The 27,780-nt window shown below is 45.8% G+C and overlaps 1 protein-coding gene across 2 annotated transcripts; it reads left to right on the forward strand.

The window, feature by feature from the left end:
• The first annotated feature begins 349 nt into the window (after positions 1-349).
• On the forward strand, positions 350-26,317 carry PRPSAP1 (phosphoribosyl pyrophosphate synthetase associated protein 1). Of its 2 annotated transcripts, none has more exons than XM_020915562.2 (10): positions 350-773; positions 3,736-3,788; positions 6,626-6,692; positions 16,317-16,489; positions 18,028-18,143; positions 18,626-18,681; positions 19,399-19,544; positions 23,171-23,241; positions 24,015-24,161; positions 25,035-26,317. In XM_020915562.2, exons 1-10 carry the CDS (start codon positions 604-606, stop codon positions 25,191-25,193), a joined length of 1,158 nt encoding a protein of 385 aa, XP_020771221.1. In that variant the 5' UTR covers positions 350-603; the 3' UTR covers positions 25,194-26,317. The 2 variants fall into 2 exon arrangements, with proteins under 2 accessions (XP_020771221.1, XP_070336028.1); XM_070479927.1 differs by having other exon boundaries at positions 382-440.
• Positions 26,318-27,780: the final 1,463 nt, after the last annotated feature.

Raw genomic sequence — 27,780 nt, forward strand, 5'->3', positions numbered from 1 at the left:
AGTATCCCAGGCAACCTACCATCCCAGCGCATGCGCCTCGCAGGGCTCTCGCACAGTGTTACCATAGAGGCTCAGGGCTAGATCGTCAACCAGCGCAGAGGCAGACATTTTGGATCCTGGCAGGAAAAAGTTGGACAGGCTGGCACCACTAAAAAGTCAGCCTGAACCGCCCAAGAACGTGGGAGCAAAAGAACGCCCGTGGGGGCGACAAGATAAAAGTGGCGAAACGAATCTTTAATGCCTTCCTAGGAAAAAAATAAGCTTGTGGAAAGTTGCCCACCGCCCTGCCCTTATCTAAGATGGCGACCGTGCGGGCGCTCTAGCTGCGCCTTTTCGGATTCCCAGAGGGGGCGGTGCCCTCGTCCCTATCTTCGAGGTGATCGGCGGCGCAGGTTGCTTTGCTCTCTCGTCGCGCCTGATTCCTCAGCGAGTGGCCTTAGGTACAAGGAAGTTGGGGGTCTCGAGACTCTCCCCCGCTCCCCCGCCTCCCGTGTCGGTTTTCTCGGCGCCTTCGCTGCGCTGGCCTCGCGGCCGCCTCCGTCAAAACCACCCCCGGGTGCAGCCCCTCGCGGGCCGGCTGTAACCGCGCCCCCGGGCCGGACGATGCCCAGGAAGCTGCTGCTGCTGCCCCCGCTCTCCGTGTCCTCCGCTTTCCGCGCCCCGCGTGCCTGCCCCGCCGCTCGCCCGGCCATGAACGCCGCCCGCACCGGCTATCGAGTCTTCTCTGCCAACTCCACGGCCGCCTGCACCGAGCTGGCCAAGCGCATCACCGAGTAAGGGGCGGGGGACGGGGATGTCCTAGGGGGCCCTTCCTTTCAGGGAGACCGTCCTTGCTCCTCTGCCTCCACATCCCCCGACCGGGGCGAGGGGTGATTTGGCCCCTTCATCCTGCCGCCCCCACCCCAACTTTGCAGCTGAAAACGCGTTGGGCTGGCCGACTTTTGGCTTTTCCCCCAGCCCACCCCTCGGGTCCTTGGAGCGCCCGCCCTGCTTTCGGCTCCCCACTCCCACCTCCCAGGCAGTGGAACCCCACCCCCACCCCCAGATTAGAGCTTTGTGGGAACCGGGGCGGCTCTGGGTTTGGCTCCTTTTCCCACGGTTGGAGTTGGCCTCTGAATCTGATCGCCGCCGTTCCCAAGTCTCCCCACCCTGGGAGACGGAGGCCGGCACGTAGTTACAATATCGGGTGCAGTAGATGGGGCAGGGGGCGGCCTTGGAAGTGAAAGACCCCCGAGGCCCAAGATGCACGCGTGTAGGGGAGGGCAGTGAGGACAAGGCAACCCCAGGGGAGCAGATTTATCGCAGCTTATGATTGGAACGACAGGTCTAACCGTAGTCTGTAAGTCAGTTAGGTTCGATCAGTCTTAAGTCTGCTTTTTCACCTGAGGAAGCCTCCAGCCTCGAGTGGCCTTTGGGGTCTTAGGACCTTGCCCGTCTTGCCCTTGGGCAAGAGACTTGATTTTCCTTAACTTCATTGGTAAAATAGAGACAGTTCCTTCTACTGGACCCAGAACATTGTGAACATGAACCAAATAATGGTTCATGCGTTCAAGTGCCTAGCAGAGCAGAGGTTCATAGTGGCCCTCTGAATAATACATGCTTACTAAATGGCCTCTTTTCTAGTTGGCTCTTGTAGAGAGTTCCAGAGTCCTATTGTAGAGAAAGAACCTTCTGAGCCCTTTGCAAATAAGTTGTTAAAAAAATAAATAAGCTTGTTTTTTAACTTTTAGAGTCATTCTCACATTTTAAACAACTTACTAGAGTTCTGTGGAGTTTTCAGAGTTTGTAAGTAATGGCATGAATATATTTTAAAATTCTAGATGAAAAATATAGAAGAAAGGGGAAACTTCAGTGATATTATCTCAGTATTGCCTGTGTTCTTTTCAGTTAGTTTTAAATGAGATTAGAAGAGTTTAAAAAAACACACAGTCCTTTTGCAGTCTACTACCTAGTTTCCATTTCTGACCACTGATTATTTGTCTTTTTGAGGCCAACTAAAACATTTAATTTTAAATATAAAGCTTGTGTTTGTTTATTTTGGGTCAGATTTACCACAGTGACCTTGCTAAGAGAAACCAGAGAGGGGAGGGCAGAATTAAATAGTCAGTGGTTTTGCCTTGGTCTTATATTTGGTTCTTGAAAAAATTGTTCCAGAAAAGTTTTAAGTTTTAACCATTTTTAAGTGTGCAATTCAGTGGCATTAAGTACATTCACAGTGTTGTGTGATTATCAGCACTGTTCATTTCTAGATCTTTTTCATCATTTCAAACAGGAACTCTGTATGCTTTTAAGTACTAACTCCCCTTTATCCACCCCACCCAGTCCTTGGTAACCTCTGTTCTATTTTCTGTGACTGTGAATGTTCCCGTTCTAAGGTCCTCCTATACATGGACTCATATAATGTTTGCATTTCTGTGTCTGACTTTTTTACTTAGAATCTTTTTTTTTCAACCAAGGTTTATCAATAATGTGGGCTTCCCTGGTGGCTCAGATGGTAAAGAATCTGTCCACATCCCTGGGTTGGGAAGATCCCCTGGAGGAGGGCATGGCAACCTACTTCAGTATTCTTGCCTGGAGAATCCCATGGACAGAGGAACCTGGACGGGCTACCGTCCATGGGGTCGCAAAGAGTCAGACACAGCTGAGCATCCGAGCACACAGCACAGCCTCCGTGCTGTAGCGTGGACCAGAATCTCACTTCTTGTTAAGACTGAGTAATGTTCTGTTGTGTACTTGGCTGGAGTGTTTTTAAACAGGTTGCAGAACATAAACAACAACCATTATCAACAACCCTTATTTCACTCATAAAAATGGTAATACTGACCAATAAGAACTGAAAACAAACCAAACCCGCCATTAATTCCTATATGTCTACTCTCTTGTCTAGTCCTAATGTCTAGTTCTTGTGCATATTTCACTGTGTGTGCTAGTCACTCAGTCATGTCTTTGCGACCCCACAGATAGTAGCCCACCAGGCTCCTCTGTCCATGGAAGCAAGAATACTGGAGTGGGCTGCCATTTCCTTTTCCAGGGGATCTTCCTGACCCAGGGCCTGAACCTGGGTCTCCTCCATTATAGGCAGGTTCTTTACCATCTGAGCCACGAGGGAAGCATATTTCCTAGATTGTCTCAGAAATGAGTTTTCCACTTGGTTTGTTCTAATCGGGATCCAAACAAGATTCATACTGCGTTTGGTTAATGACACGGAAGTCTGATGCTTTTGACAATTGAGGCATTTGCCTTTGGCTTGTGTTTTTTGAGTTATTGCTGCTAACCACGTGTTTATTTGGCATCAATTTTGCAAGACAATTATTATTCGAGAAATGATGGAAGTAGATGTTAAACTTTGGTTGTGGGCTCTTCCTAGTAAAGCAGTGTGTTACAGAATGGTGAGCGCTGGAAGCTGCTCATGGAATGACAGGATTTTTAGTTCTTAATGAGTTAAATTTTCTAAATTTTTTTTTTTTGTAAGAGAATGCTGGTGTAGTTATTGTAGTCTTTTTGTTAAACACATGCCTGTGAACTGGAGTTTTTCTAACAAGAGCCTTCATTCTTCTTTTTCAATTAATTTGTTTATTTTTTGGCTGAGTTATGCAGCATGTGGGATTGTAGTTCCCTGACTGGGAATTGAACTCCAGTCCCCTTCATTGGAAGCATGACTTCTCTGATGGTCCAGTGGTTAAGAATGGTTAAATGCTCCTAAAAGAGCTTTAATTGCTTTTTTTCTCCCTTTAGGCGTCTTGGTGCTGAATTGGGGAAGTCTGTGGTTTATCAAGAGACCAATGGAGGTAAGTTAAACTTCTTAAACATTCTTTGTCCTTCAAGCTCCGTTTAATTGACTGGCATGTTTTTAAAAGGCGAGTGTTACTCATATTTAACACAGAAATCTGTTGCTCTTTAACAGTAGGGCTGGAAGGCTTTCAGTACTTCTAAACCTTGACTTCTTATTTTCTCCTTAAGTCTTCTTTCCTGTTGTTCCAAGGTAATGCAAATATCTTGTTATTTTAGAATGAAAAAAGTGATGGAGGAGATTTTTCTTCCTTATTTTGCTGTATTTGATATATACGTTCTACGTTTATCTGTCTCACTAAGTCATCAAATGGTGTTAGGAGCCATCTGTACTAGATAGGTAATGACTTACTTTAAAAACCTCTGAATTAGTTTTATCTCTCATTTTTTCTCTCAAGTCTTATCAAAGCTTACCCTGGGTTAGTCACCACCTTTTGTTGCCACCTGAGTCTTTTGTTCCGAACCAGGTGGAGGATGTGGGACTCTTCATTCCCAGCCCGGGATGGAACCCGCACCTCCTGCAGTGGAAGCGTGGAGGGCCATTGGACCGCCAGGGAAATCCCCTGCTGGGTTTCCAGGGAGAGCTGGAACATGAAATAATACTGCTTGAAGGCACTTTGTTGATAGCCGTGTTCCAGGAATAAACCCCCAGCTGGGAATTATTTTTGCAAAGTTGAAAGCCTTGGATTCATGTTTCTGTGTTTGCCCAGGAGATAATTAAGATGGAACTGATGTTTGGGGAGCTAAAAAAGCCAAGTATCGGACAGTAATGTAAAGCGTGCGTTCTGGAGTGTGTGCAAGTTACATCTGTGTTATAATTAACCCCCAGAAACCCTTAATCCAGTTTCCATACTCAACAGCTGTTAACTTGGTGACTTCAGAAGCTTTCCTGTCAGGGCAAGTCAGGAGATGCTTATTTTTGTTGTTGTTGTTAAACACATGCCTGTGAACTGGAGTTTTTCTAAAAAGGGCCTTCATTCTTCTTTTTCAATTAATTTGTTTATTTTTTGGTTGAGTTGTGCAGCATGTGGGAATCTTAGTTCCCCAACCGGGAATTGAACTCCAGTCTCCTTCATTGGAAGTGTGACTTCCAATGAAGGTGAGTGCATGTAGGTGAGATAGCCTATTTAACAGTAACAGATTTGGTTCATTGTGATGGCATTTGGAGATCTCATAAATGAAGCACTCGAGGAAAGCAGGGAGGTTTAGGGAGGACCTTTTTCTCCATCTTCCCATCACTGTTCTAGGCCTCCTCTCTCTCTTGCTGTCAAAGTAGCTTCTTAACAGGTCTTCTTACTTGCATTTTTAGCCTTTAGTTTGTTCTACTCCCCTCCAACGGGTTATTTCCACAATACAAACATTTTTTACTTATCTCTGCTTCACATTTTATAGGCCAGAGTTCAGTCTCCTTAGCAATCATGTTGGGGCCCTTTAGGACCTAGGTTCTGCCCATCTCACCTGCTTCATCTTTCATCACGCGCATCAGCATGTCTTGTGTGCCCCGATTCAGGAATCCATTTGAAATCTCCCTGCTTCTCTCACTGTCTCCACTGCTGCTGCTCTGGTCCAGCACACTGTCTGTCACTTCCCTGGACTCCTTAAAAAACAACCTAGATGGGGAACACATGTAAATCCATGGCTGATTCATGTCAATGAATGGCAGAAACCACCACAATATTGTAAAGTAATTAGCCTCCAACTAATAAAAATAAATGGGGGAAAAAGAGAAACCAACATGGAGTGGCTTTCCCCAAGTAGCCTCTCCTGCTTTGCCACCATTCTCTTTACACTGTAGCCAGTGATCACACGGATCCTCCAGTGGTTCTCCTGTCTACTTTGGAAGAAAACCCAGACTCAGTCTGGTCCTAGTTGGCTCCCTGCCCTCCTCTCTGTCTCCTTCTCCTCTTTAGTCTGTTTCCAGATGCACAGTGACACCCCCTCTGCTTGGTACCCCCTGCCCCCGCTGTCCCACACTTTCGTTCCCACTACATGGTCCGGCCCGCGGTGAGGCCATCGTTCCCAGGCCTGTTTCTCCTTTCTCGTGGCTGCGCTTTGTCGTATACATTGTCCTGGAGTGTTTGCCAGTCTTTGGCATTGCATTGTCTCTCCTGGGTCAGTCTTCCCCTTGGTCCATTTCCTCCTCTTTGGGACCCCAGCTCAGGGCCTGACACAGAGGAGACCATGGCTTTGTTAAAAAGAATAATAAGGATATTAACCTTTGGCCTCTTTAATTGCTGAATGCTTTTCCCTGAGCATCTTGTGTTTATTTAGTGATGGATTTTCTTTTCTGGACCCTGAGATTTTTACATAGACCTGATTATTGCTTTTGCCTTCAAAGTCTATTTTTGGCTTATTTTCCCCTGAGCTTGACTATTTTTTTTTTTTTACATCAGTACATGTCATTCCCAGATCTACTAAGAATTTATTTTGATGCACTAAGTGAAGTGTTGATTTCAGTTCAGTTCAGTCGCTCAGTCATGTCTGACTCTTTGTGACCCCATGGGCTGCAGCACGCCAGGCTTCCCTGTCCATCACTAACTCCCAGAGCTTGCTCAGTCTCATGTCCACCCAGTCGGTGATGCCATCCAACCATCTCATCCTCTGTCGTCCCCTTCTCCTCCCGCCTTCAGTCTTGCCCAGCATCAGGGTCTTTTCAGGTGAGTTGTTGTTTAAATTCCCCTTCACTCCCTCCAAGTGTTGGCTTAGATTTCCCTTTACTCCCTCGATTGCTGCCCAATTCTTACAGCATTCTTTTTTTTTTTTTTTTTCCTTCTTACAGCATTCTTACAGCATGAAGTACTTTTCCTTAAAACTATAGAACATTTTTATTTTTCAGAAACAAGAGTTGAAATAAAAGAATCTGTTCGTGGCCAAGATATTTTCATTATACAGACAATACCCAGGTAAGAGCATGACTTTATCCCTTTTCCTCTAAAAATCTTAGTGATGTAACATGCTGTCTCTTCATGTGAACTTCAGTTTTCTCTAAATTGTAAATGTGTTTGCATGTTAACTGCTTTCTAAAACATGATGTATATGTATGCGTTCGCATGTATACACACACATTCGGTCTTTTGGAATTCTTCCCATGATTGTCACACTGCACTTAACTGCTGTGTGTTTACTTGATCATCTTTTCCAAGCTTGAAAATCCTCAAGGACAAAATATCCTCCCTGCGTTTGCCAGGGTCTGTCTGTTCAGCTCTACTGAAAGCCTTTGTTGTTAAATGCAGTGCATGGCCGCTCTGGTTCGTGTCCACTGAGGCCAGTTTTTGCACTACATTTAATTTTGCACAGTGGCGGGTCCCCCCACATTGTCTCTATCGCAGATGCCATCTACTCCTCTCCAGGCAGGACAGGCCCTGGGAGAATCCTGGCATATCTGAGCGTGAACTTCCCTGTGGGGTTATCTCCTCTCAGCCCCTCACTGGGAATGGGGTTGGTGTCTTTGAAAAATCTAGACCTTCACGTCTTGATCAGATTAGTTCCTGAGACTGTGTGAGTAATAAGCAGGGCCCTGGGTGCCAGCAGCGTGCGGGTGCTTTACATGTGTCACTTTTAATCCTTGGGTGTCAGTTCCACGTGGCCACTCTTGTTTGGCCTCTGATTCTGAGATTTATAATAAGAAATATGGATTTGGTCTTCCTGTCCTGGTGCAGAGCTCCTAAAACTATTGGAACTTCCTCCTTGAGAATAGCAGTCAAAGTATCTCCATTATTCAGAACAAGCCCCTTTCAGTTACTGCTGAATTATGTTAACGCAGGGAGTTTTGGAAATCCTCTGGATAAACCCAGGATGGGGGCTGGTTCCTAGGGGTACCAACCTTGTGATGAGAGGGTGGGTGCCTTCAACCTAGCCCCCGTGACCTCTGGAGAGGAGTTGAATCCATCTCCAGTGGCCAGTGATTTGACAACTTGTGCTGGTATCATGCTGCTGCTGCTGCTGCTAAGTCGCTTCAGTCGTGTCCGACTCTGTGTGACCCCACAGACGGCAGCCCACCAGGCTCCCCAGTCCCTGGGATTCTCCAGGCAAGAATACTGGATTGGGTTGCCATTTCCTTCTCCAGCTTGTATCATGAAGCCTCCATAAAACCCCCAGAAGGCCTGGGTGTGGAGAGCCTCTGGGTTGGTAAAGATGGGGGTGTTTGGAGGTGGGTGCACGCAGCAAGGGTGGGGACGCTCTGCACCCTTCTCCCATACAGCATGCAGGATCTTCGTTCCCCGACCAGGGATCGAACCCGTGCCCCCCTGCAGTGGAAGCACCAAGGCCTAACCACTGGGCCTCCAGGGAATTCCCTGAGTTCTTTTATTGTTATTATTAATTTGTTCTAGCAAACTAATCGGAGCTGAGGAGTGGGTCCTAGGAACCTCTCAATTTATAGCAGGTTGGTTAGACATGTGACAGTCTGGACTTGCCTGTATCTGAAATGAGGAAGGGTGGTCTCATGGGACTGGGCCCTTAAGCTGTGGGATCTGTTGCTATGTCCAGAGAGAGACAGTCAGAATTGAACTGAATTGTAGGACACCCAGGTGGTATCCCCAAGATTCTGAGGATTACATATGTATGGGAAAACCCCTACACATTTGGTGACCAGCAATATTCAGTGTGTGAGTGTACAGAGAAGGAAAAAGCCTTTTCCTCACACTCCCCTCTGGAGGGATTGAGAAAGCTGGGCCTAAAGGAAGCCGAGGACCACAGGGTCATGGACAGAGTGATCTGAACCCTAGTATAAAGAGTTTCCTTGTATAGTGGTAACTGGTAGCTACTAAGTATTTTAATATTTTTTCTGAACATAGGAGTAATAATCATCTCTAAAAACACAGGCTTTATAGAAACATGTATCAGAAAATAAAAATTCCCCAGCCCTCATCCACCCGCCTAGTCTTCTGAGATAACTAGTTTAAGTAGGTCCTCATTCCTCTCTGTTGGATATGTACAAACAAATTTAGGCTCCATAATTCAGGTGATCCTCAAAACCAAAATAAAAGCCATTTTAATTTGTCTGAGTGGTTCAGATTTCAAAAGGGTGTGTAACGAGGTCTGCCCTCAGCCACTCCACTTCCCTCCCTGGATGTGGCAAGTGTCATCAGGTTCCTAGGCATCCTTTCAGAGACTCTGCATGTTCAAGCAGTTGCGTATATGTTTTTCTTAATTTTTTGCATAGAAGGAGCCTGATAGGGAGTTCCCTGGCAGTCTGGTGGTGAGGACTGTACCCTTCTGCTGCAGGGGGTACGGGTTTGATCCCTGGTTGGGGACTAAGATCCATGTATCATATCAACATAGAACGAGCCACCTCATCTTTTAAAGATTCAGATTTTGAAACAGTCACAGACTTACAGAAGACTTGCCTGTACAGTGCAGCCACTGAGACAAACTTGCCAGTCTGACATCTCCCCACCCCCCAAACACTGTTCAGTGTGTGGTTCCTGCAAAGGAGAGCTTCCTCTCTCTCTCTCTCTCTCTCTCTCTCTCTCTCTCTCTCTCTCTCTTTCCTGCACCACATGGCCTGTGGGATCTAGTTCCCCAACCAGGGATCAAACCCGGGTCAGTGGCAGTGAAAGCTCGAGTCTTAACCACCGGACCCCAAGTTAGTTCCCAACGAGGGCGTTCTGTACCACCACAGTCAGGACACTGAGACCGCTGTGTCATGACCGCCTGAGCCTCAGGCCCCATCCCCTGGTGTCCGCTGTCTCCAGGGCTCTTCCTGGCTCAGGGAGCCAGCTGAGGCTCAGGCGGCGCTCACTTGTCATGTCTCTCATCTTCTAGTCTGGAACCGTCCCTTAGTCTTTCCTTGACTTTGAAACTTTTGACGCTTTTGGAAGATGTTGACACTTCGGCCAGTTGATTTTGTTGCGTGCCCCTCAGGATAGGCAGTTTATTTCCTTGGTGGCAGGAAGTTGTGCTTTATCTAATTATTGGTTTCCATATCATGGTAACCAAGAATGCAGTAGAAATATTAATACATGCAATGCAGGGTGAAGTTGGGACAGTACTATAGACTGAACTTTATAATGTGCACATGTTTTCCAGGGGGAGGATAACATAAACATGGAAAAACATGTTGGTTAATAGCTTACTGGCAAATATTTTTTGTTTTTTTGTTTGTTTTTTCTACTCATGCTTAGGATATTTGAAATTTAACCAAAGGAAGAGGTAGGGAGCAGTCCTCAGAGTTACAGTGGAGAGAGTGAATCTTATAGCATAACATGACAGTAATTTTACATACTCACCATGTGGAAAGTCTTCTCTTTGAAGAAGCAGCACAGATACACGAGATGCTTTTAGAAACCAGAACCTTGTCCTGAAGATGGTGGGGTTCCCCGTGTGTACTTGTTTTGAGATTATTTTAGAAGCCACCGTTGTCTTCCCTGTGGTTCAGTTTGGTGGTATCAAAGCAAAAACACCTTCCCTGGACAGTTCCTGTATCTTTCAGGATGATGGGGATGGGAGAGGAAATTTGGAGAAAAGACAAAGAGAATGTGTGTGGGTGTGGATCCCATGTAGAGTTATTGGGTTTATCCCAATAAACAGTATAAAACAACATTCTGTTGCCTGACTTCAGAATATTTGAATGACAACTAAATTTAGTTAATTTAGTGGGGAATTTAGTTTTTTAGTCCTATTTGCCATACATGGTTGTATAGATTGCCAATTGGTGCAAAATACACAGCCTAAAAGTTGCAAGTTAGGTTTTATTTGAGGACCTTACTTGAGGACTATAGCCTTGGAGCCAGTCTAACAGATGGAGCTAAGGAACCACTCTGATGAGGTAAGAGAGGAACCAGAATATGTGTGAGGTATTTTCCGGGTGGGGGCGGAGTCGGGGTAGTGAAACATCAGAAGATTGTTGGTGATCACAAAGCAGAGACATCACAATGATTTTAGTGCTTTTCTGTACTTGGGAAGACAAGGATTTTTGGTCATTGAAATTAGCCCTTAGGCATGCATCTGTTTATCTAGGGCCTGTTACCCAAAGCCTAGAGAGCCGCTTGTTTTTCTCCATCCTGAATTCCCCTCAGGGTTTGACTCTGGTGGAAGTCAAGAGGTGTCCTGGGCAAGGTATGCAGGGAGGGGTCCAGAACTTTCAGCCGCTCTCCCCCCAGCTCTCCAACCCAGAAGTTCTCTGAACTCCCTCCTTTTGGTTTTTACAGAGGCTTCATTACAAAGGTATGATCTATTAAATCATTAGCCTTTGGCGATTGTTTGAATCCACAGGGTAGGACTTAGTCACGGGGTAGGACTGAAAGTTCAACTTCTCTAACGTCGTGTGTCTCCCAGGCAACCAGTCTCCTCCTCCAGGTGCAGTCCGAAAGTCACCTCATTAACATAAGGTGTCCCTTTATTGTCTCAAAGCTTAGGAAATTCCAAGGGTTTCCAGAAAGCCTGAAATGGCAACCAAATAGGCATTCCTTACAGTCAGTCACACTACCACAGGGGGGTACTCGGGAGCTCCCAGGTGCCTGAACTAGGTGGGGAGCTTTACCAACTGTTGTTCGGAGGACAGTGTGTTTTATGTCACACCTTCTAGTTTGTTGATGTAACTGTTGGTGTTTAGTCACTAAGTCATCTTAAGTGATCTCTTAAGTCCATCTCTTTGCGGCCCCATGGACTGTAGCCCGCCAGGCTCCTCTGTCCATGGAGTTTCCCAGGCAAGAATACCGGAATGGGTTGCCATCTCCTTCTCCAGGGGATCTTCCCCACTCGGATTGAACCCGAGTCTCCTACATTGGCAGGCAGATTCTTTACCACTGAGCTGCATAAGACGACTCATTAGAAGAACATGACAGCTTACTTGCTGCAAGTGATTTATTGTTGGAGGTGGAGGTGGCGCATGTCCTGCTCCCTGACCCTGTTCTCAGAACTTCCATCTGTGGTGCTGGTCTGTCTTTGCAGTTTTAACTGATATGTATAGACTGTGTCCTTACCTTGCACTCATTTTTTGCCCATTGAAAATGGGAGAGCAGTAAAAGCCAAGGTTAATGTAAGATGTGATAGTCTTAGGGAAGAGAAAGAGTTGGTAAACAATTAAGATTGTTCTACCTAGAGATTACAGGCACTAGCCAGAATGTCGGAGAAGGTAATGGCAACCCACTCCAGTGTTCTTGCCTGGAAAATCCCATGGACGGAGGAGCCTGGTGGGCTGCAGTCCATGGGGTCGCTAAGAGTTGGACACGACTGAGCGGCTTCACTTTCACTTTTCGCCTTTATGCATTGGAGAAGGAAATGGCAACCTACTCCAGTGTTCTTGCCTGGAGAATCCCAGGGACGGGGGAGCCTGGTGGGCTGCCGTCTGTGGGGTTGCACAGAGTCAGACATGACTGAAGTGACTTAGCAGCAGCAGCCAGAATGTGCTGGGAACAGATAAAGCAGAAGCTGCCAGCTAGTTTCTCTTGGCCCTGCTAGCCCACACAGTAACTGCCTGGTATCCAGTTTGTCCGGAGTCCTTCAGAGAATGGGTAAAGCCCCTGTGACAAAGGCCCTTTTGTCCCCTTCCTGACCAAAAAGGGGTGGGGCATGGGAGGCTTTCCTTAACCTTGATCTAAAGAATGTTGAATCCCCTGGTGCATAGGTCATTAGGAAACGGAAAAAGTTAAAAAAAAAATAAAAACCTCATGGGAGAGATTAGTAATTAGTGGAAAGAAAATTACCCTGAAATCACGGCTTCTCCAGAACTTTTGTTCCTCTTGTTACGCTCAGCGTCTTACCATCTGGCCCTCCCTTGGTGCCTCTAAACCTGGTGGCGTATGGTTGTGTATTGTAAATGCTGTCACAAGACAGCTGAAAGCCCATGGCCCAGATAGATATCCTTCCAGGGTCTGTTTAATTAACTTCAACTCTCAACGTATTGCTGGCATTGGGATCTGGTATAAGAAACCACCACGTCCAGTGAAGCTTTTTTAATGCCACACGCTGCACCACACCAGTGGAAGATTAAGAAAGCTTATCTAACGTCAACAAGCAGTCTGTATGTGGAAGAGGCTTTTGATAGAGGGTATATGATGCCTGATGTTTAGAGATGGGCTCCTGAGTTACCTTCATTCTATCCCGAGTGCCGTGCCGGCTTCATCTCAACCCCCAGAGCCCACAGGCATCCCTTGAGATGATCTGTTGTGGGTGGGGAGCTCTCCTCTGGGCTGAAGGATCAGAAGGGGAAGGGGACATTCTTAGGTGAGTTAGCATGCTCCTTCTAGGGACAAATGATTCCAAGGGTGATGGTGGGAGAGAGCCAAAGGATCCCCTCCCCAACAAGATGAGGTCAGCCTCATTTACCAGGTTATCTCCCCACCTGACACAGTACCTGATGCAAGGTGCTCAGTAAATATTTGGTAAATGGATGATGCAGGATGAAAATTGTTGAAGAGTGTGGAAAACTGACCAAGTATTATGAATTCCTAAGTGTTAGGTTGATACAAATGTAATTGCGATTTCAGACCATGAATTTTAAATCATTAACTGGGCTCAAACACATCTTTATTATAAAATAGGAGCCATTAAAATCAACACATTTTTGCCAGAGGAATAAGTTTCCGGGAATAAGTTGGTATATTCTTGTAGTGTAAAAATCTGTGCTTCAGGATTATACAAACTCTTGGAAAGCATTTTCTTCTGCCTTCTGCTGGTTGTGGAAACATTTTCCCTGCAAAAAGTTGTCAAGATGATTGAAGAAGTGGTAGTTGGTTGGCGAGAGGTCAGGTGAATATGGTGGATGAAGCAAAACTTTGTAGCCCAATTCATTCAACTTCTGAAGCCTTGGTTGTACAACGTATGGTTAGGTGTTGTCATGGAGAAGAATTGGGTCCTTTCTGCAGCCTCAGTTGCAGGCGTTGCGGTTTTTGATGCATCTCATCGATCTGCTGAGCATACTTCTCACATGTAATGTTTTGCCAGGATTCAGAAAGCTGTAATGGATCAGACTGGCAGCAGACCACCAAACAGTGACGTTGACATTTTTTTGGTGCAAGTTTGGCTTTGGGAAGTGCTTTGGAGCATCTTCTCAGTCCAGGCACTGAGCTGGTTGTCGCCGGTTGCCGTATAAAAGATACTTCTCATTGCATGTCACAGTCAATCCAGTCGAGACGTGGTTCACTGTTGCTGCATGGAGTAAGAGAAGACAGCATTTCACAATGACAGCGTTCTGATTTTTCGGTCGCCTCGTGAGGCCTGCGCTCAGAGCGCTCTCACCGCTTCAGTTTGCCTCGAAGGCTGTGTGATCACAGAATGGCCGTTGTGGAGTTCTTTGGCAACTTCTTGTGTAGTTGTGAGGATCAGCTCCGGTGATGCTCTTGGTTGTTTGTTGTCAGCTTCCGATGGCCAGCCACTGCGCGCCTCGTCCTCGAGGCTCTCGTCTCCTTTGCAAGACTCCTGAACCACCGCTGCCCTGTACGTTGTTAGCCAGTTCCTGGGGCCAGTGCATTGTTGATGTTGCTAGTTGTCCCCGCTGCTTTATAACGCATTTTGAACTTGAATAAGAAAATCGCAGGAACTTGCTTTTTGTCTAACGTCATTTCCCTAGTTTAAAATAAATATAAAATACACAGTAATAAGTTATTAGCAAAAAAACATAAAGTGAGAAACATGCATTAAAATGATGTATAGTATAACCATATTTATTTAAGGAAATATTCCAAAACAGCGAAGTTCAACAGTGCAAAACCAAAATTACTTTTGCACCAACCTAATAACCTTGAAAGTGTTTGATAAATGTCTTGTCATGATTATACCAAAAGGTTGTGTGTCTTCTGACCTTTTGATGCCAGACATGGGATGTTATTAACTTGGAAATATGAGGGAGAAGAAGATTCTAGTTTATTTCAGAGGAAGGAAATGATAATTGGAAAATATGTAACCTGTTAGCAGTCCAAAAGGAATATCTTAGTCGACAGTTGCATCTTGAAGTTGAGCCCAGAATCAACTCTGCCTACCCTGTGGGAGAAGTAAACATAGAAGCTTATGACTGAACCTTGAAATAGTCATGAAAAGTCCAGACTACAGAGGGGAGGTAAGGAGTCCCCCCAGTGAACATGGGTGCGGAAACGGTGTCAGAGGGAAAGGGTGTCTTTGCATCGCTCCCTCCCAGGTGCACAGGTGTGAATATAAACTGGAAGAGACTAGGGGGAAGCAGCCTGACAGTCTTTCAAGCTGAAAAGCATTTCATGATGAGTATTTCATTCTTCCACTTATTCAACAGTCATTTGTTAAGTTTCTGCTTTGTTGATGGCAGGCCTTTCCATTTTGATCAGGTGATTCAAGAACTAAATGATCCAGGGATTTCCCTGGTGGTCCAGTGGTTAAGACTCTGCCTTCCAAATCAGGGATGCAGGTTCAGTCTCTGGCCAGGTAACTGAGATCCCACATACCACGGGGTATGGCCAAAAATTAACATAAATAAGTAAAACTTTTCCTTTTTTCTTTTTTTTTGTAAAGTATAATCTGAAGAGCCTTTTCCTCACTTGGGTGGGAACTCGGACATGGGAAATGATCTTCTCTATCTTGGGAAGGCAAGGGAAATACACTCCTAATGCCAAAGAAAGGGTGTTTGAGGACGGACAACTCCAAGAAGAGTTGGGAGGAGGCTGGAGAGAGAGGATTGAACTTTGGAAGGTCATCCTGAAGGATTTCAAGGCCCTTTAAGAGCAGAGCCCTACTTGCTACTTGATCAGTCTTGGCAAAGGGTGGCACTCAGCATTCATTAAAATTTGGAAATAGCCTTTCCTTTGAATACCTTTCAGATTCACATTTCCTTCTTTGTCTAGCTGGGTGACCTTTGTATCGCAGGTGGCTCAGTGGTAGAGAATCCACCTGCCAATGCAGGATCCACAGGAGACGATTCCTGGGTCAGGAAGATTCCTGTGGAGAGGGAAATGACAACTCACTCCAGGATTCTTGCCTGGGAAGTCCCATGGACAGAGTAGCCTGGTAGGCTATGTCCATGCCCTTTTGCCTGGGAGGCAAAGGGTCTGATACAACTGAGCGACTAAGCACGCACGTGAATCTGTGTATCTCACGGAAAGAAGGGATGGGGGAGATTTTTGGAAATTAACTTCCAAGACCTTCCTGCCCCACTCACCCTTCTCTCCACCCGAAAAAAAAAAAGACCAAATTCCTTCAGCTAAGTGGAAGGGCTTGTGGATTTCCCATGGTGTTCCCAGGAAAAGGAGGTGCCAGCACCCTGGCCTGAGTTCAGATCCTGGGGATGGTACCAGCAGGTGTTGGTTAACCGGTCATCAGCAGTCAACATCTGCTTCACCTGCCACTCCCATGACCGGGTCATTGACAAGATCCAGGCAGAGATGAGTGTGGATGATGGTGCTGTGAATGTCAGTAACCTCAGATGCAAACTAGAGTTCACTCAGCTCAAAAGAAAAGTGAACCAGCTTCCTCCTCTATTCAGGAGGTGCCATCCTAAGCTACTGAGATGATTCACATTAACACCCATCTTGGCAACCCAGGTCAGGTTGCTGGGATTGAGATCCTTGCCAGGGGTTAATAAATGACATTAATCCCAAAGGACAAATCACCTGTTTCAGAGACGTGAACACGGCTGTGATGGAGTTGCTGATCATGGCGTATGCACTGAAGACCGCCTGTGCCCGGAACATCATTGGCGTCATCCCCTACTTCCCCTACAGCAAGCAGAGCAAGATGCGGAAGAGGGGCTCCATTGTGTGCAAGCTCCTGGCATCCATGCTGGCAAAAGCAGGTGAGTGCGGCCTGCGCCTGGGGCCCTATACCGGCAGTTAGGACCCTCCCCGGGCCAGAGTAGTCCATACCCCACCAGCCATAGGTGGTTGGTGGTTACCTGTTTCTCTGAGTGTTGTTGGGTAGTTTCTTTGTCTTGCTTGTTTTTGCATAATTCTGGTTAAGGATCTGTGAGCTTAGGTGTACATTTTTTTTCCTCTTTGTCCCACTTCAGAGTGACCTTGTTTGTTTCAGGATTCTTTTCTCTTAACTTGGACTTTTTCCACATTCTATGTCCTAGTCATCTTATCATCATTGAAATTTTAGCTGACCATCTTGGCATTCGGCTGTGATCTTTTGAGCTTCGGTCTAGATTTGTTTAAACCTTAGCTACCAGGGGGCTCAGTGATAAAGAATTCCCCCCTGCCAATACAGGAGCCACAGGAGACGTGGGTTTGATCTGAGCCCTGGGTTGGGAAAGTCCGTTAGAGGAGGAAATGGCAGCCCACTCCAGTATTCTTACTGGAATAATCCTGTGGACAGAGGAGCCTGGCGGGCCACAGTCCATGGGGTCACAAAGAGTCAAACGCAATAGCACAAAATTCAGTGTATGTACATAGTAGTAAAACTGGGTTTTTCTTTTACCATTTTTTCAGCTTACATACTCTCTTCTCCCTCCCTTCTGTATAGCAGATCATTTCATCATATGTTTTTGTACTGACATACTTTCTGTTCAATGTAATAACCTTTCAGTTGTCGGGATTTTATTTGCTTCATGTTTATTTAAAAACTCAAATATAGATCTGAGTCCTCAGAAACATATTTGAATTCCATTCTTTAAAAATGTGTAATGTTTTTGGAAAGAACAAGTCATTCTGGTTGTTTCCAAAGAACCAGAAATTTTGCTCTGGAAATTTTTCACTGAGCTTGGCCACTTGCCATGAATGTACATTTTCTTTTGTTTAGCACTGTTGATTATAAGAGTATGTTTTCACTGTTTTTCTGTAGGCGTACTTCCTAACCCATTCTCTTAGGACATAACACAGATTTTTCCAGACTCTTCAGTGTCTTATCCTTGTGTTTTGTGGTTTCTTTCTTTCTAGTATATATATATTACTTTGCTTTTGCTTTCTTGTTCCTTCTTCATTTATCTACAACCCTTCAACATTTCTTCCTAGATTCTTTAATCAAGGCCTTACTTGTTTTTAACATCTATTTTTGCTCCAGTATTTAATGCCCTATTCATACTTTTGCTTCTGCCTGATTTTTCTTTCTCTAGTTTTCAGGCCCAAGCTAATGGTTAGAGGAGAAGGAAGCGCGCTGTTCTTTCTAGGTTTAGTTTTCTAATCCGTGTGGAAGTTTATGGGCTTCTTTACATCAGGCTTAGCATTGTCTTTACTAAGTTTTGTTAAGGTTGCAAATAAGGTATAGAACCAGCGCACTTCTGCACAGTACCCCCTGCCTTCTGTTAGGAAGCAGGCATTGGGCGCCTAGTTTGTGTCCACTGTAGCCGTCAATTTGTAGGGGTGAACTTTGTAATTTTGTGTTTTAAAATTTCAGGTTTAACTCACATTATCACTATGGATCTTCATCAAAAGGAAATACAAGGCTTTTTCAGCTTTCCCGTGGACAACCTTAGAGCCTCACCTTTCCTGCTTCAGTATATCCAGGAAGAAGTGAGGAGCACCAGCAAATACCCCCTTGTCCTCAAAAGAGACCCCATGTAGTTCTTCTCTGGTACCAGGTTTCCATATTGAAAGGCACAAAGGGTGATCACATGATCTCTTGCTGAAGTCTTAATGCCTGAGGCAACCAGCCAGGGTCAGCGTTGAGGCACAGAGGTTCTTTTATTTTTTAAAGACATTAAAGACAGATTTCCTTCTAATTATCTTTAGCCATTTGCTTATATTTTTTAAAATGAAGGTTTTAAGAATTGTTTTTTATCTTCTTGATGTAGCCTACTTTGGCCATGATGCTAATTGATAGGGATTAAAAAATGGTAACTGTGTGAATTGAGATTCTAGCATACTTTTTTGCTAATATGGATCATTTTTATAAGAGGAAAAAATTATGTAATGCCAGCACCCAAGTATTTTTGTTTATTTATTTATTTTTTTGATATCTTTTCAGTATTTTCTTATTTTTCCTCCAAATCTAGATTCCAAATTACAGAAATGCAGTCATTGTAGCTAAATCGCCTGATGCTGCAAAAAGGTAAATAAGCTAGACACACTCATCGCTTTCGGGTGCTTCTGAAGTCAAAATGGGCTGTGTTAGGATCCAGGGTCTGTCCACATACAGCCTGTGAAAGCTCACAAGTCCAGCTTTCCCCCAAGTCACTGTCATACTCCAAACCACAGCTTTACCTCTAGTCTCCAAATAACATGTGTGGTTCTTGGAATTACTCAGTTTTCCCTTGGGAGAAAATTAAGTCCTTTGAGTTCTCAGCAAAAGGGAAACAGGAATGCCACAAGTGCCTTTCAGGCAGTGGTTTTTGAGACCTTTTTGAACAGAATTCTGAAGATGAGTGACTTCCCTGGCAGTCCAGTGGTTAAGACACTGAGTTTCTACTGCGGGGGGGTCTCAGCTTCCCTCCCTGGCTAGAGAACTAATATCCTGATGTGACAGGCAGCCAAAAAGTAGAGAAAAAAACAAAACCAAAAAGCAACTAAAAATGAATGTTAGGCTGTTGGGCAGAGAGTAGAACCAAAATGACCAAAGTCAGATGTCAGCCCACTTCCCACCTTGGGGTCCTCTTGAGACATTTGCATTCTGGCCCAAGCCTCACATTGTGACTTGCAGAAACAGTTACTTTGCGTGTCCCTAAAATGTGGACTGGTATTTTCATTCTGTGGTTAATGAAGTGATGAAAAAGCCACGCTTGGGTCTTCTTCCCATGCATCTCACCCTCTCCCGTTGGCTTCCTCTCAGGGCCCAGTCGTACGCAGAGAGGCTGCGTCTGGGCCTGGCTGTCATCCATGGGGAGGCCCAGTGTGCGGAGATGGACATGGACGATGGCCGCCATTCCCCGCCGATGGTCAAGAACGCGACTGTCCACCCAGGGCTGGAATTGCCGTGTAAGATCAGCTGTGTCTTTATTCTGTTTGTAAATCGAAGACAGTTTTGAATAGTAGGAGTGGCTAGGAGTTCATTCCTACATGGATGTATTTTGGTATTTTTTTTTTTTACAAGTTTGAAATTTTATTTCTTTTTTTAGTATTATTACAAGTTTTAGATTTTATTTCTTTTTTTAGTATTAATATGATTTAAAAATTACTTTATATTGGAGTATAGTTGATTTACAGTACTGTGTTAATTTTGAGTGTATAGCAAAGTGGTTTAATTATTTGTGGTTGTTGCTGTTTAGTTGCTAAGTTGTGTGTCTGACTCTTTTGTGACCCCATGGACTGTTGCCCACCAGACTCCTTTGTCCATGGGATTTCTCAGGCAAGAATACTGGAGTGGGTTGCCATTTCCTTCTCCAGGGGATCTTCCTGATCCAGGGATTGAACCTGCATCTCCTGAATTGGCAGGTGGATTCTTAACCACTGAGCTACCAGGGGAGCCTAGTTTAATTATTATATCTATTACACATATTACACACACGTATATCTATTCTTCTTCAGAGTCTTTTCCCTTATGCGTATTACAGAGTATTGAGCAGAGTCCCTGTGCTGTGCAGAGGCCCGTGCTGACTGTTTCACATACAGCAGTGTACATGTTAGCATATCTGTCAATCCCAAACTCCTAACTATCTCCCTTCATACCTCTCCCCTTTGGTAACCATAAGTCTGTTTCCTAAGTCTGTGAGTTTGTTTTGTTTTGTAAATAAGTTCATCTGTGTGCTTTTTTAGATTCTGTTTATAAGTGACATGCTATCTTGGTATTTTAAAATAATTGAATGGTATTACAGTGGTTTCGCCTTTGGTGAAATATTTTGTTACACACATTTGTAGGCATTGAGGACAGTAGAGCTAATATGGGTAGCCCTTGGCTTTCCAAGAGTGTGAAATAATTTTGGCTTTAGTAAAAAGTTGTATGTGTAGTGGTATGAAATCTTAAGCATTTGTATTTTGGTAAGATGGGTGATGACGCTTTCCAGATGGTGCTAGTGGTATAGAACCTGCCTGCCGATGCAGTCGACTTAAGAGAAACGGGTTGGATCCCTGGGTCAGGAAGGTTGCCTGGAGGAGGGCATGGCAGCCCACTCTAGTATTCTTGCTTGGAAAATCCCGTGGACAGAAGAGCCTCGTGGGCTGCAGTCTGTAGGGTCACGGTGTCAGACATGACTGAAGCGACTTAGTACACCTGCACACAAGATGGATGTTGGCAAACATTGGTCAAATATCAGGCTTTGGTGATCAGGTAACTAGCATTTATTTTAGTGATGTAGCTCTTTTCACCTGATACCTAACTTTGTTGTTGTTAGTAATTTATTTGTTGATTTATTTCCGGCTGTGCTGGGTCTTTGTGGCTGCACGGGCTTTTCTCTACTTGTGACGAGCAGGGGCTACTCTCTGGTTTGGGTGCGAGAACTTCTCCTTGCGGCGGCTTCTCTTGTCGCAGAGCACGGGCTTAGCTGCTCCTGCAGCATGTGGGATCTTCCCAGATCAGGGATCAAACCCATGTCCCCGGCATTGGCAGGCGGATTCTTAACCCAACGCGCCACCAGGGAGGTCCTGTGGAGGCCTGTTCTCTTGATGCTCTAATGAAGTCTGTCTCTTTTAGTCACCACCAAATTGCGTGTTGAATTTGTGCTGCTCCCAAAGCCAGTTATGAGCAGGGACTGAGTGTACCAGGCGTGAAGCTTTTGTTTTCTTAGTCTTTTTTTTTTAGGCCTCAACCCTAGCCATGCCTGTTTTTTCATTTCAAACTGATAGAATTTGGGGGTGGGGGGGAAGGTAAGCTTACCAAACAGTCAACAGGAGCATCAAACGAGAGCCGAGTGTCTGCTGCGGTCTGACGGGACTCTAGCTTGCAGTCTTTTCCTATTTTTACAGAGAAAAATGGTCAAGAAAGGGACCACTCTCTTTAAGAAGTGGGTAGGTCAGCATAACCACCTACCCACATGGTTTAATTTACAGACAGGATTTGAGGAAGGTTTTTCTGATGTTGGTGGTTTACTTCCTTCTCTTTTAGGTGATGCTTATATGCAGAGCCTTTGTGACTGCCCAAATTCAGGAAATTGCCCTTGTTTCCGGGATGGGAAATCAGGAAATGTCTGTTGAAGTTTGCCAGTAATGTGGTGTTGGATTTCAGCCTGGCTGATTTGCTGGTACACGCGGAGGGACACCTGTTCTTGCAGGTTTACAGCACCTGTCGAGAGGAGTCAGCTCTGGTGGATGGCCTGCTGATGATCACTGAACTGTAGAATTACCCTGAATTTAGCCTCTTCCCTTCCCTCACTACTCCTACAGTAGATATTTCAGAATTTAAAGAAGCTTTCCAAGACTTCCCCTGCGGTCCGGTGGTTAAGACTTCACACTCCCAGTGCAGGGGGGCACAGATCGGGGAAGTGGCTAGAAAAAATTAAAAAGCTTTCCCAAAAAAGCAGAATGTCTGTTGTGAAATACTTCTGCCCCCTCAGTTTACTGGGGCCTCCCTGGTGGCTGAGCAGTGAAGAATCTACCTGTAGTGCAGTAGCCTCGGGGGACGCATGTTCATCTCTGGGTTAGGAGAGTCCCCTGGAGCAGGCCGCGGCAACCCCTCCATTCTTGCCTGGAGAATGTCCCCGTGAATAGAGGAGTCTGGCGGGCTGTAGTCCATGGGGTCGCAGAGTCGGTCACAACTGAAGCAATTTAGCACGCTGCATGCCCAGTTTACTTAACCCCCTTTGCAAAGTGAATTCCTCTGTCCCTTCTGCATCCTGTAGTTTGCTTTGTATTCAGGATGGGCCTTTTTCACATGTAAATTTTGTAGTAGATAAGAAGCCTCAACTTTAAGGACCAGTTAAATCAGGAAAAGATGATGGACTTGTGATTATTGTCTTCAGCTTCCTAATTTTCAGGAAACTGATTATGTCTGTGGTGTAGTTGTTTGATAGTGAGGTTACATTCTTTGTCCCAGGAAGGTCACCGTGGAAGAAAATGAAGTCAAGCCAGCTCTTTGACAGCATTTCCCTGTTTACTTTCTCAGCGGCATTTATTTACATTTCTGTTTCTGTTCTGAGTGGCTTTGCGGTCGGTCGGGCTGCTTCTCTGTACCAGTGAGCTCTTTCTCGCTCTGCTCCTCCACCCTCCTCTGGAGGCCCCCGAGTGCCCAGCGTGGTCTGGGTCTTGGGCACATGGGGCCACTGAACCCTTGAAATGCCGTTTGTCCCAACTGAGAATCACCATGTGTGGAGAAGGCACACCAAATAAGAAGACAGTGATGAGGGGAAACAAAGTCTCTAATAAAGGTGCATATCGATTCTGTGTCAAAATGATAATATGTTAGGTATACTGAGTACAGGAAAAATCTGTGAATTTCATCTGTTTCTTTTTGCTTTGTGATGTGGGTATGTAAAGTTTAAACTCGGCTTCCTTGCTGGTGAACGGTGCTCCTCTAGATAACCCATCTCTGAGAGGCCTCAGGTTGACTAAGGCACATTTTTAAATTGTCTGTTCGGGCTCTGCCACCCGTTCCAGGGTATGTGATGTGATGACTTCATTCACCTAGTGACCCTTGGCTGACTGGGATCTTGTGATTTGTTTTGCTTTCCTAGTGATGATGGCCAAGGAGAAGCCACCCATAACGGTAGTTGGAGATGTGGGAGGACGCATCGCGATCATAGTGGTAGGTCACCATCTCCCGTCCTGTGCAGACCTACTAATGTCCATCTTGGGATGGGTGTCCGGTGATGATCGTACATTTAAACGGATCCATCTGGCCTTGGACCCCCTAGGACAAGTAGCAGAAGCTTTTAAAGCAGATGAACAGAGATCATTATTACAACTTAACACATGTAAAATGAGCACAGTAGTAGCACCTGTAAGTAAATACAGTTCCACAAATAACCTTGTCTTCAGGGCCCTGGGTTCTATCAAACCAGCTGACCCTGCTCCTCACCCTTAAGTCTGTGGGCCGTGACGTGAGCTAGACGGCCCTTCCATTTTCACCAATGAGAACATGTGTCTCCTTTGTTACTTTAACACAGTACCTGTGCTCCCAGCTCTTAACTGCGTCTGCTGGGCCACAGGATCAGACCTTTACTGTGGCTCACTTCATTGCTCTGTTCCCATCAGTTAACTTTCTCTTGGGCAAACAGTAAATGAGACACTGGCTATGTGGTTTTCATCAGAAGTTTGAAATAGATAGGGAGAGGAATCTTGGGAGATCTCCTGAGCTGAAGCGGAATGTCACGCTGTAAGGCTTTGCCGCGCTCTCCTCTGAAGTTCAGTCCACGCGGCTCTGTTGCCGCTGCCGAGGGCTGTTCAGTCCTGTCTTTGACCCGGGCGGATGGCTCCGTTCTTCCATTGGACAACCTCGGAAGCAAAGTGCAGAGAGGCGCGTGTTTACAGACGGGGGTGGAGGGACCTCCTCGAGCCCGAGCGTGGGTCTGTCCGCAGGATGACATCATCGACGACGTGGAGAGCTTCGTGGCCGCTGCGGAAATTCTGAAGGAGAGAGGCGCTTACAGGATCTACGTCATGGCCACACACGGCATCCTGTCCGCAGAGGCCCCCCGTCTGATCGAGGAGTCCTCCATCGACGAGGTCTGTCTGCTCTTTTCGAGGTTTTAAATCTTTATTTTATACGGAAAGAGCTAACATTATTTCCCTGTAAGGTAGACGTCCTGGGTGAGCCATTCAGGGAAGTGCACTTAGCCTAACTTAGAGGTCTGTCTGCTCCTGAGTCATGATTTGCTGCTCTGTCTTCTGTGGATAGTTCAGTGGCTCAGTCAGTATCACTTCCTCCCTCTCCAAAGGACTGAAATCATGCTTTGGGTGGCTAGCAGTCTGGGCAGATGTCAGATTTACAGTTAGAAATAGGGGCTTGCCTGGTAGCTCAGCGGTAAAGAATACACCTGCCGTGCAGGAGCCGCAGGAGACACAGGTTCGATCCCCGGGTTGGGAAGATCCCCTGGAGGGGGCCATGGCAACCACTCCAGTATTCTTGCCTGGAGAATCTCATGGACAGAGGATCCTGGTGGGCTGCAGTCTGTAGGGTTGCAAAGAGTCGAACATGATTAAAGTGACTTAGCACACATGCGTGCACAGTTAGAATATGTCTATTTTCATAAAGACTTGCTCTCTGTACTTCAGTATAATTTGTATTTCAGTATAATTTCATTCTAAAGTAGCATTTCTCTCAAGACCTAAATTCTTCCCTAATAGGAAGGTTTCTCGCAGAGCTGGGTCTCACCCTATCATTTCTGCATACATAGACGAAGACCTCCATAAGCTTCTCTTTTGAACCCCTTCCCTTGAATGTTGGTTTAGTTTGTAAAAACATACCCTGTGAAGTAAGGTTTTGTAGTTTGAGACTTGGTCTGTGGGCACCAAATGTTAGATACACGTTTCCAAGTGACCACCTCAGGCCACACGACGTCAGTGACAGTGTTCATTTTGCATCACCGCGTCAACCAGGTGGTGGTGACGAACACTGTCCCTCACGAGGTGCAGAAGCTGCAGTGCCCCAAGATAAAGACTGTGGACGTCAGCCTGATTCTCTCTGAGGCGATCCGGAGAATCCACAACGGGGAGTCCATGGCGTACCTCTTCCGGAACATCACAGTGGACGACTAGCTCTCGCGGTTGCCTGCGCCCTCGAGCTCCTAAGGAAGACGTGTGGAGAGCAGTGCCGTCAATTATGTGCACGGTGTTTCCTCTCAAGGGAGGCACGTGGTTTCTCTTGCCACGTTCGGTGGGTAGGAGGCGTTAAGATAGTCCAGGGGACAGCAGGGATCCTCAGCTGTCTGCTGTCACCATCCTGTCTCTTAAAAGAGCTAGATGCCTTCCTGAATAGAATCTGAAAATCTTGCTTGTGTTGAAAGGGAGTGAAAGGCAGATGAAACCCTGACCCTCTAACGTTCTTTCAGTTGTTTCCACCGCAGGACACATCCGTGTTAATGTTGAACCCAGTTAGGGAAGCTGAGCACCGTTCTTGTTCCACTTGTCGTCTCACCGGTCAGCTTTCTCCAAGTCTTTTCTAGAGAATCCTATTTTTCTTTAAGAACCCGCTTGCCAACAGTCAGTGAACAACGATGCATTGGTTGTGGTGCTCCTAGCAAGGACTTCACATTAGCGAGTCACGCTTATCTCTGGATCCCTGCGTTACTCTTAAATTGCAAATAAAAGAATTTGCTGTGGTGTTAGTGTCTTCACTGCAGAGCTGCCCACTCTCCTGCCTTCTGTCCAGACGCTGCAGAAGCCAGTGCCTTGAATGCGGGACAACCCAGGTCCGGCTGGCCCCAGCCCTGGACAGACGTGCCCCTCTGCACATTCCATTCCCCTCCCCTCATGTTCCCTGAAGTTAAATTCTTGTTGAATAATAAGTGAATGTTTGAATATTCATATCTGAATGTTTGAATGTTCAATATTTGAAACCTAGGTGGCAGTTTTTATTTTAATAGACCTAAACTGTACTTTTCCCCTGTGTGCTAGGTGACATTTAGTTTGGTTGCGTTACTTAGGACTGCACTTCATTTCTCTGCCAACACTGAAAATGACACAGTCGTGGTTCTGTTGTAGTCGACATCTTATTTGTCAGGCAGGCCTTGCCGCAAGTGCCATGTAGACTTCTTCTAGTCTGATCCAAGTCAGACCTGAATGAGACGGGAGGGAGCAGTGTCCGCCCGGAAATGAACTGCAGTTGCTCGTTTGTTCTGTTGGTTCCTGAGATTAAATAAACACCGATTCACTTGCTTGTACCATTGCATTTCTCTGTGGGGAAGTTTCCTGGACATTCTTCTCCCTTTCCTAACAGCTAGGAAAGTTCCCCAGCCCACCATGGAGACTTGAACACATTCCCTTTCTCAAGCACACAAAAAAGTTGCCTTCTGTTAAGAGTCCAAGTAGGAGGATCTTGAGAAAAGAACTTAATTGTAAAATGATTCCCGTGGTTGTAGAGGAAGTGTCGTGGACTGCTGTTACTCAGCAGACTGGTTTTGTCCTGGAGGTTGGGCCAATGACCCTTCCCAGGTCTCTCTCATCAGCTGTCAAAGGGGAGGTTTGAAATCAAAAGCCAAGGTCCTTTTCAACCCAAATTCCATTTACACCTCCAGTAAGTGTTTTCTGTGTCTCCAAGAGATTTTAAAGGTACTTATTTAACAGAAGCATTTGGGTGTACAGTTCCTGGGGTTAGAATTGGAGTATGTTAGAATAAGCCCTTTGCATTGACATTTAGTGAGTCCTAGTGTGTGCTCAGGGACGGGGGAGCCTGGTGGGCTGCCGTCTAGGGGGTCGCACAGAGTAGGACACGACTGCAGCGACTTAGCAGCAGCAGCAGTGTGTGCCTAGCATGATAGCAAGTCTCGGACGTGAAAATGGAAACATGAGGGCCCAGAGAGTTGATGTTCTGGCCTTAGCTAGTGTAGTAGCAGTCATATTTTTCTGGAAGGTCCCTGAACTTAGAATCAATTAAGCCCACACATTTCACCCTCCAATACAGCTGACGCTCAATCCAAAAGCTTCAGCTATGACTCTGACCTGCCTTTATGTTTTCTAATGTAGGAGTGTATGTGCACGAAAGACTGCGAAGAATTTTTTCTCCCTATTTTTTGGCCACTTCTCGCAGCATGTGAGGGTCTTAGTTCCCCAACCAGGGATCGAACCCCTGCCCTCGGCAGTGGACACTCAGAGTCCTAACCACTAAACCACCAGGGAGGTCTGAATAATTTCTTCTGATCACAACAACCCCTCTGAAGGCCTGCTGTATGTCAGGCTCTGGGAATATTATAGTGAACAAAAATCCTTGGGTTGTTAACCCTCATGGAGGTTACAGACTCGTTAACTCCATTTCCAAGAAACACTGCTTTTATTTTGGAGGGGCGTAGGGAGTGAACATGGAGGCTTTCAATTTTACCAGTTCAAACTAAAAATTTTACTTTGAAAAGTAGTGAAAATAGTATCTAGTATAAGTGCCGATGCAGGTTTTCACTGAAAGCGGTACCCATTTCCTGGGAGAATCTGGCATGGGAGAACAAGCCTCAGTTGCTGAGAGCATCACTTTCCCCGTGGTCCTATCTCATCAGCCCTGCCGTGTAACCAGGGGAGATGCTGGCACATGACCACATGAATCTGTTCTGAGATAAGCGAGGCCAGGGCAGCACAGAAAGTCCTATCAGCTGGTGGCTAACTAGAACCACCTGGATAGTGTGACTGGTATTTAAGT

The sequence above is a fragment of the Odocoileus virginianus genome, chromosome 17 (assembly GCF_023699985.2).
Source record: "Odocoileus virginianus isolate 20LAN1187 ecotype Illinois chromosome 17, Ovbor_1.2, whole genome shotgun sequence".
Taxonomy (NCBI): Eukaryota; Metazoa; Chordata; class Mammalia; order Artiodactyla; family Cervidae; genus Odocoileus; species Odocoileus virginianus.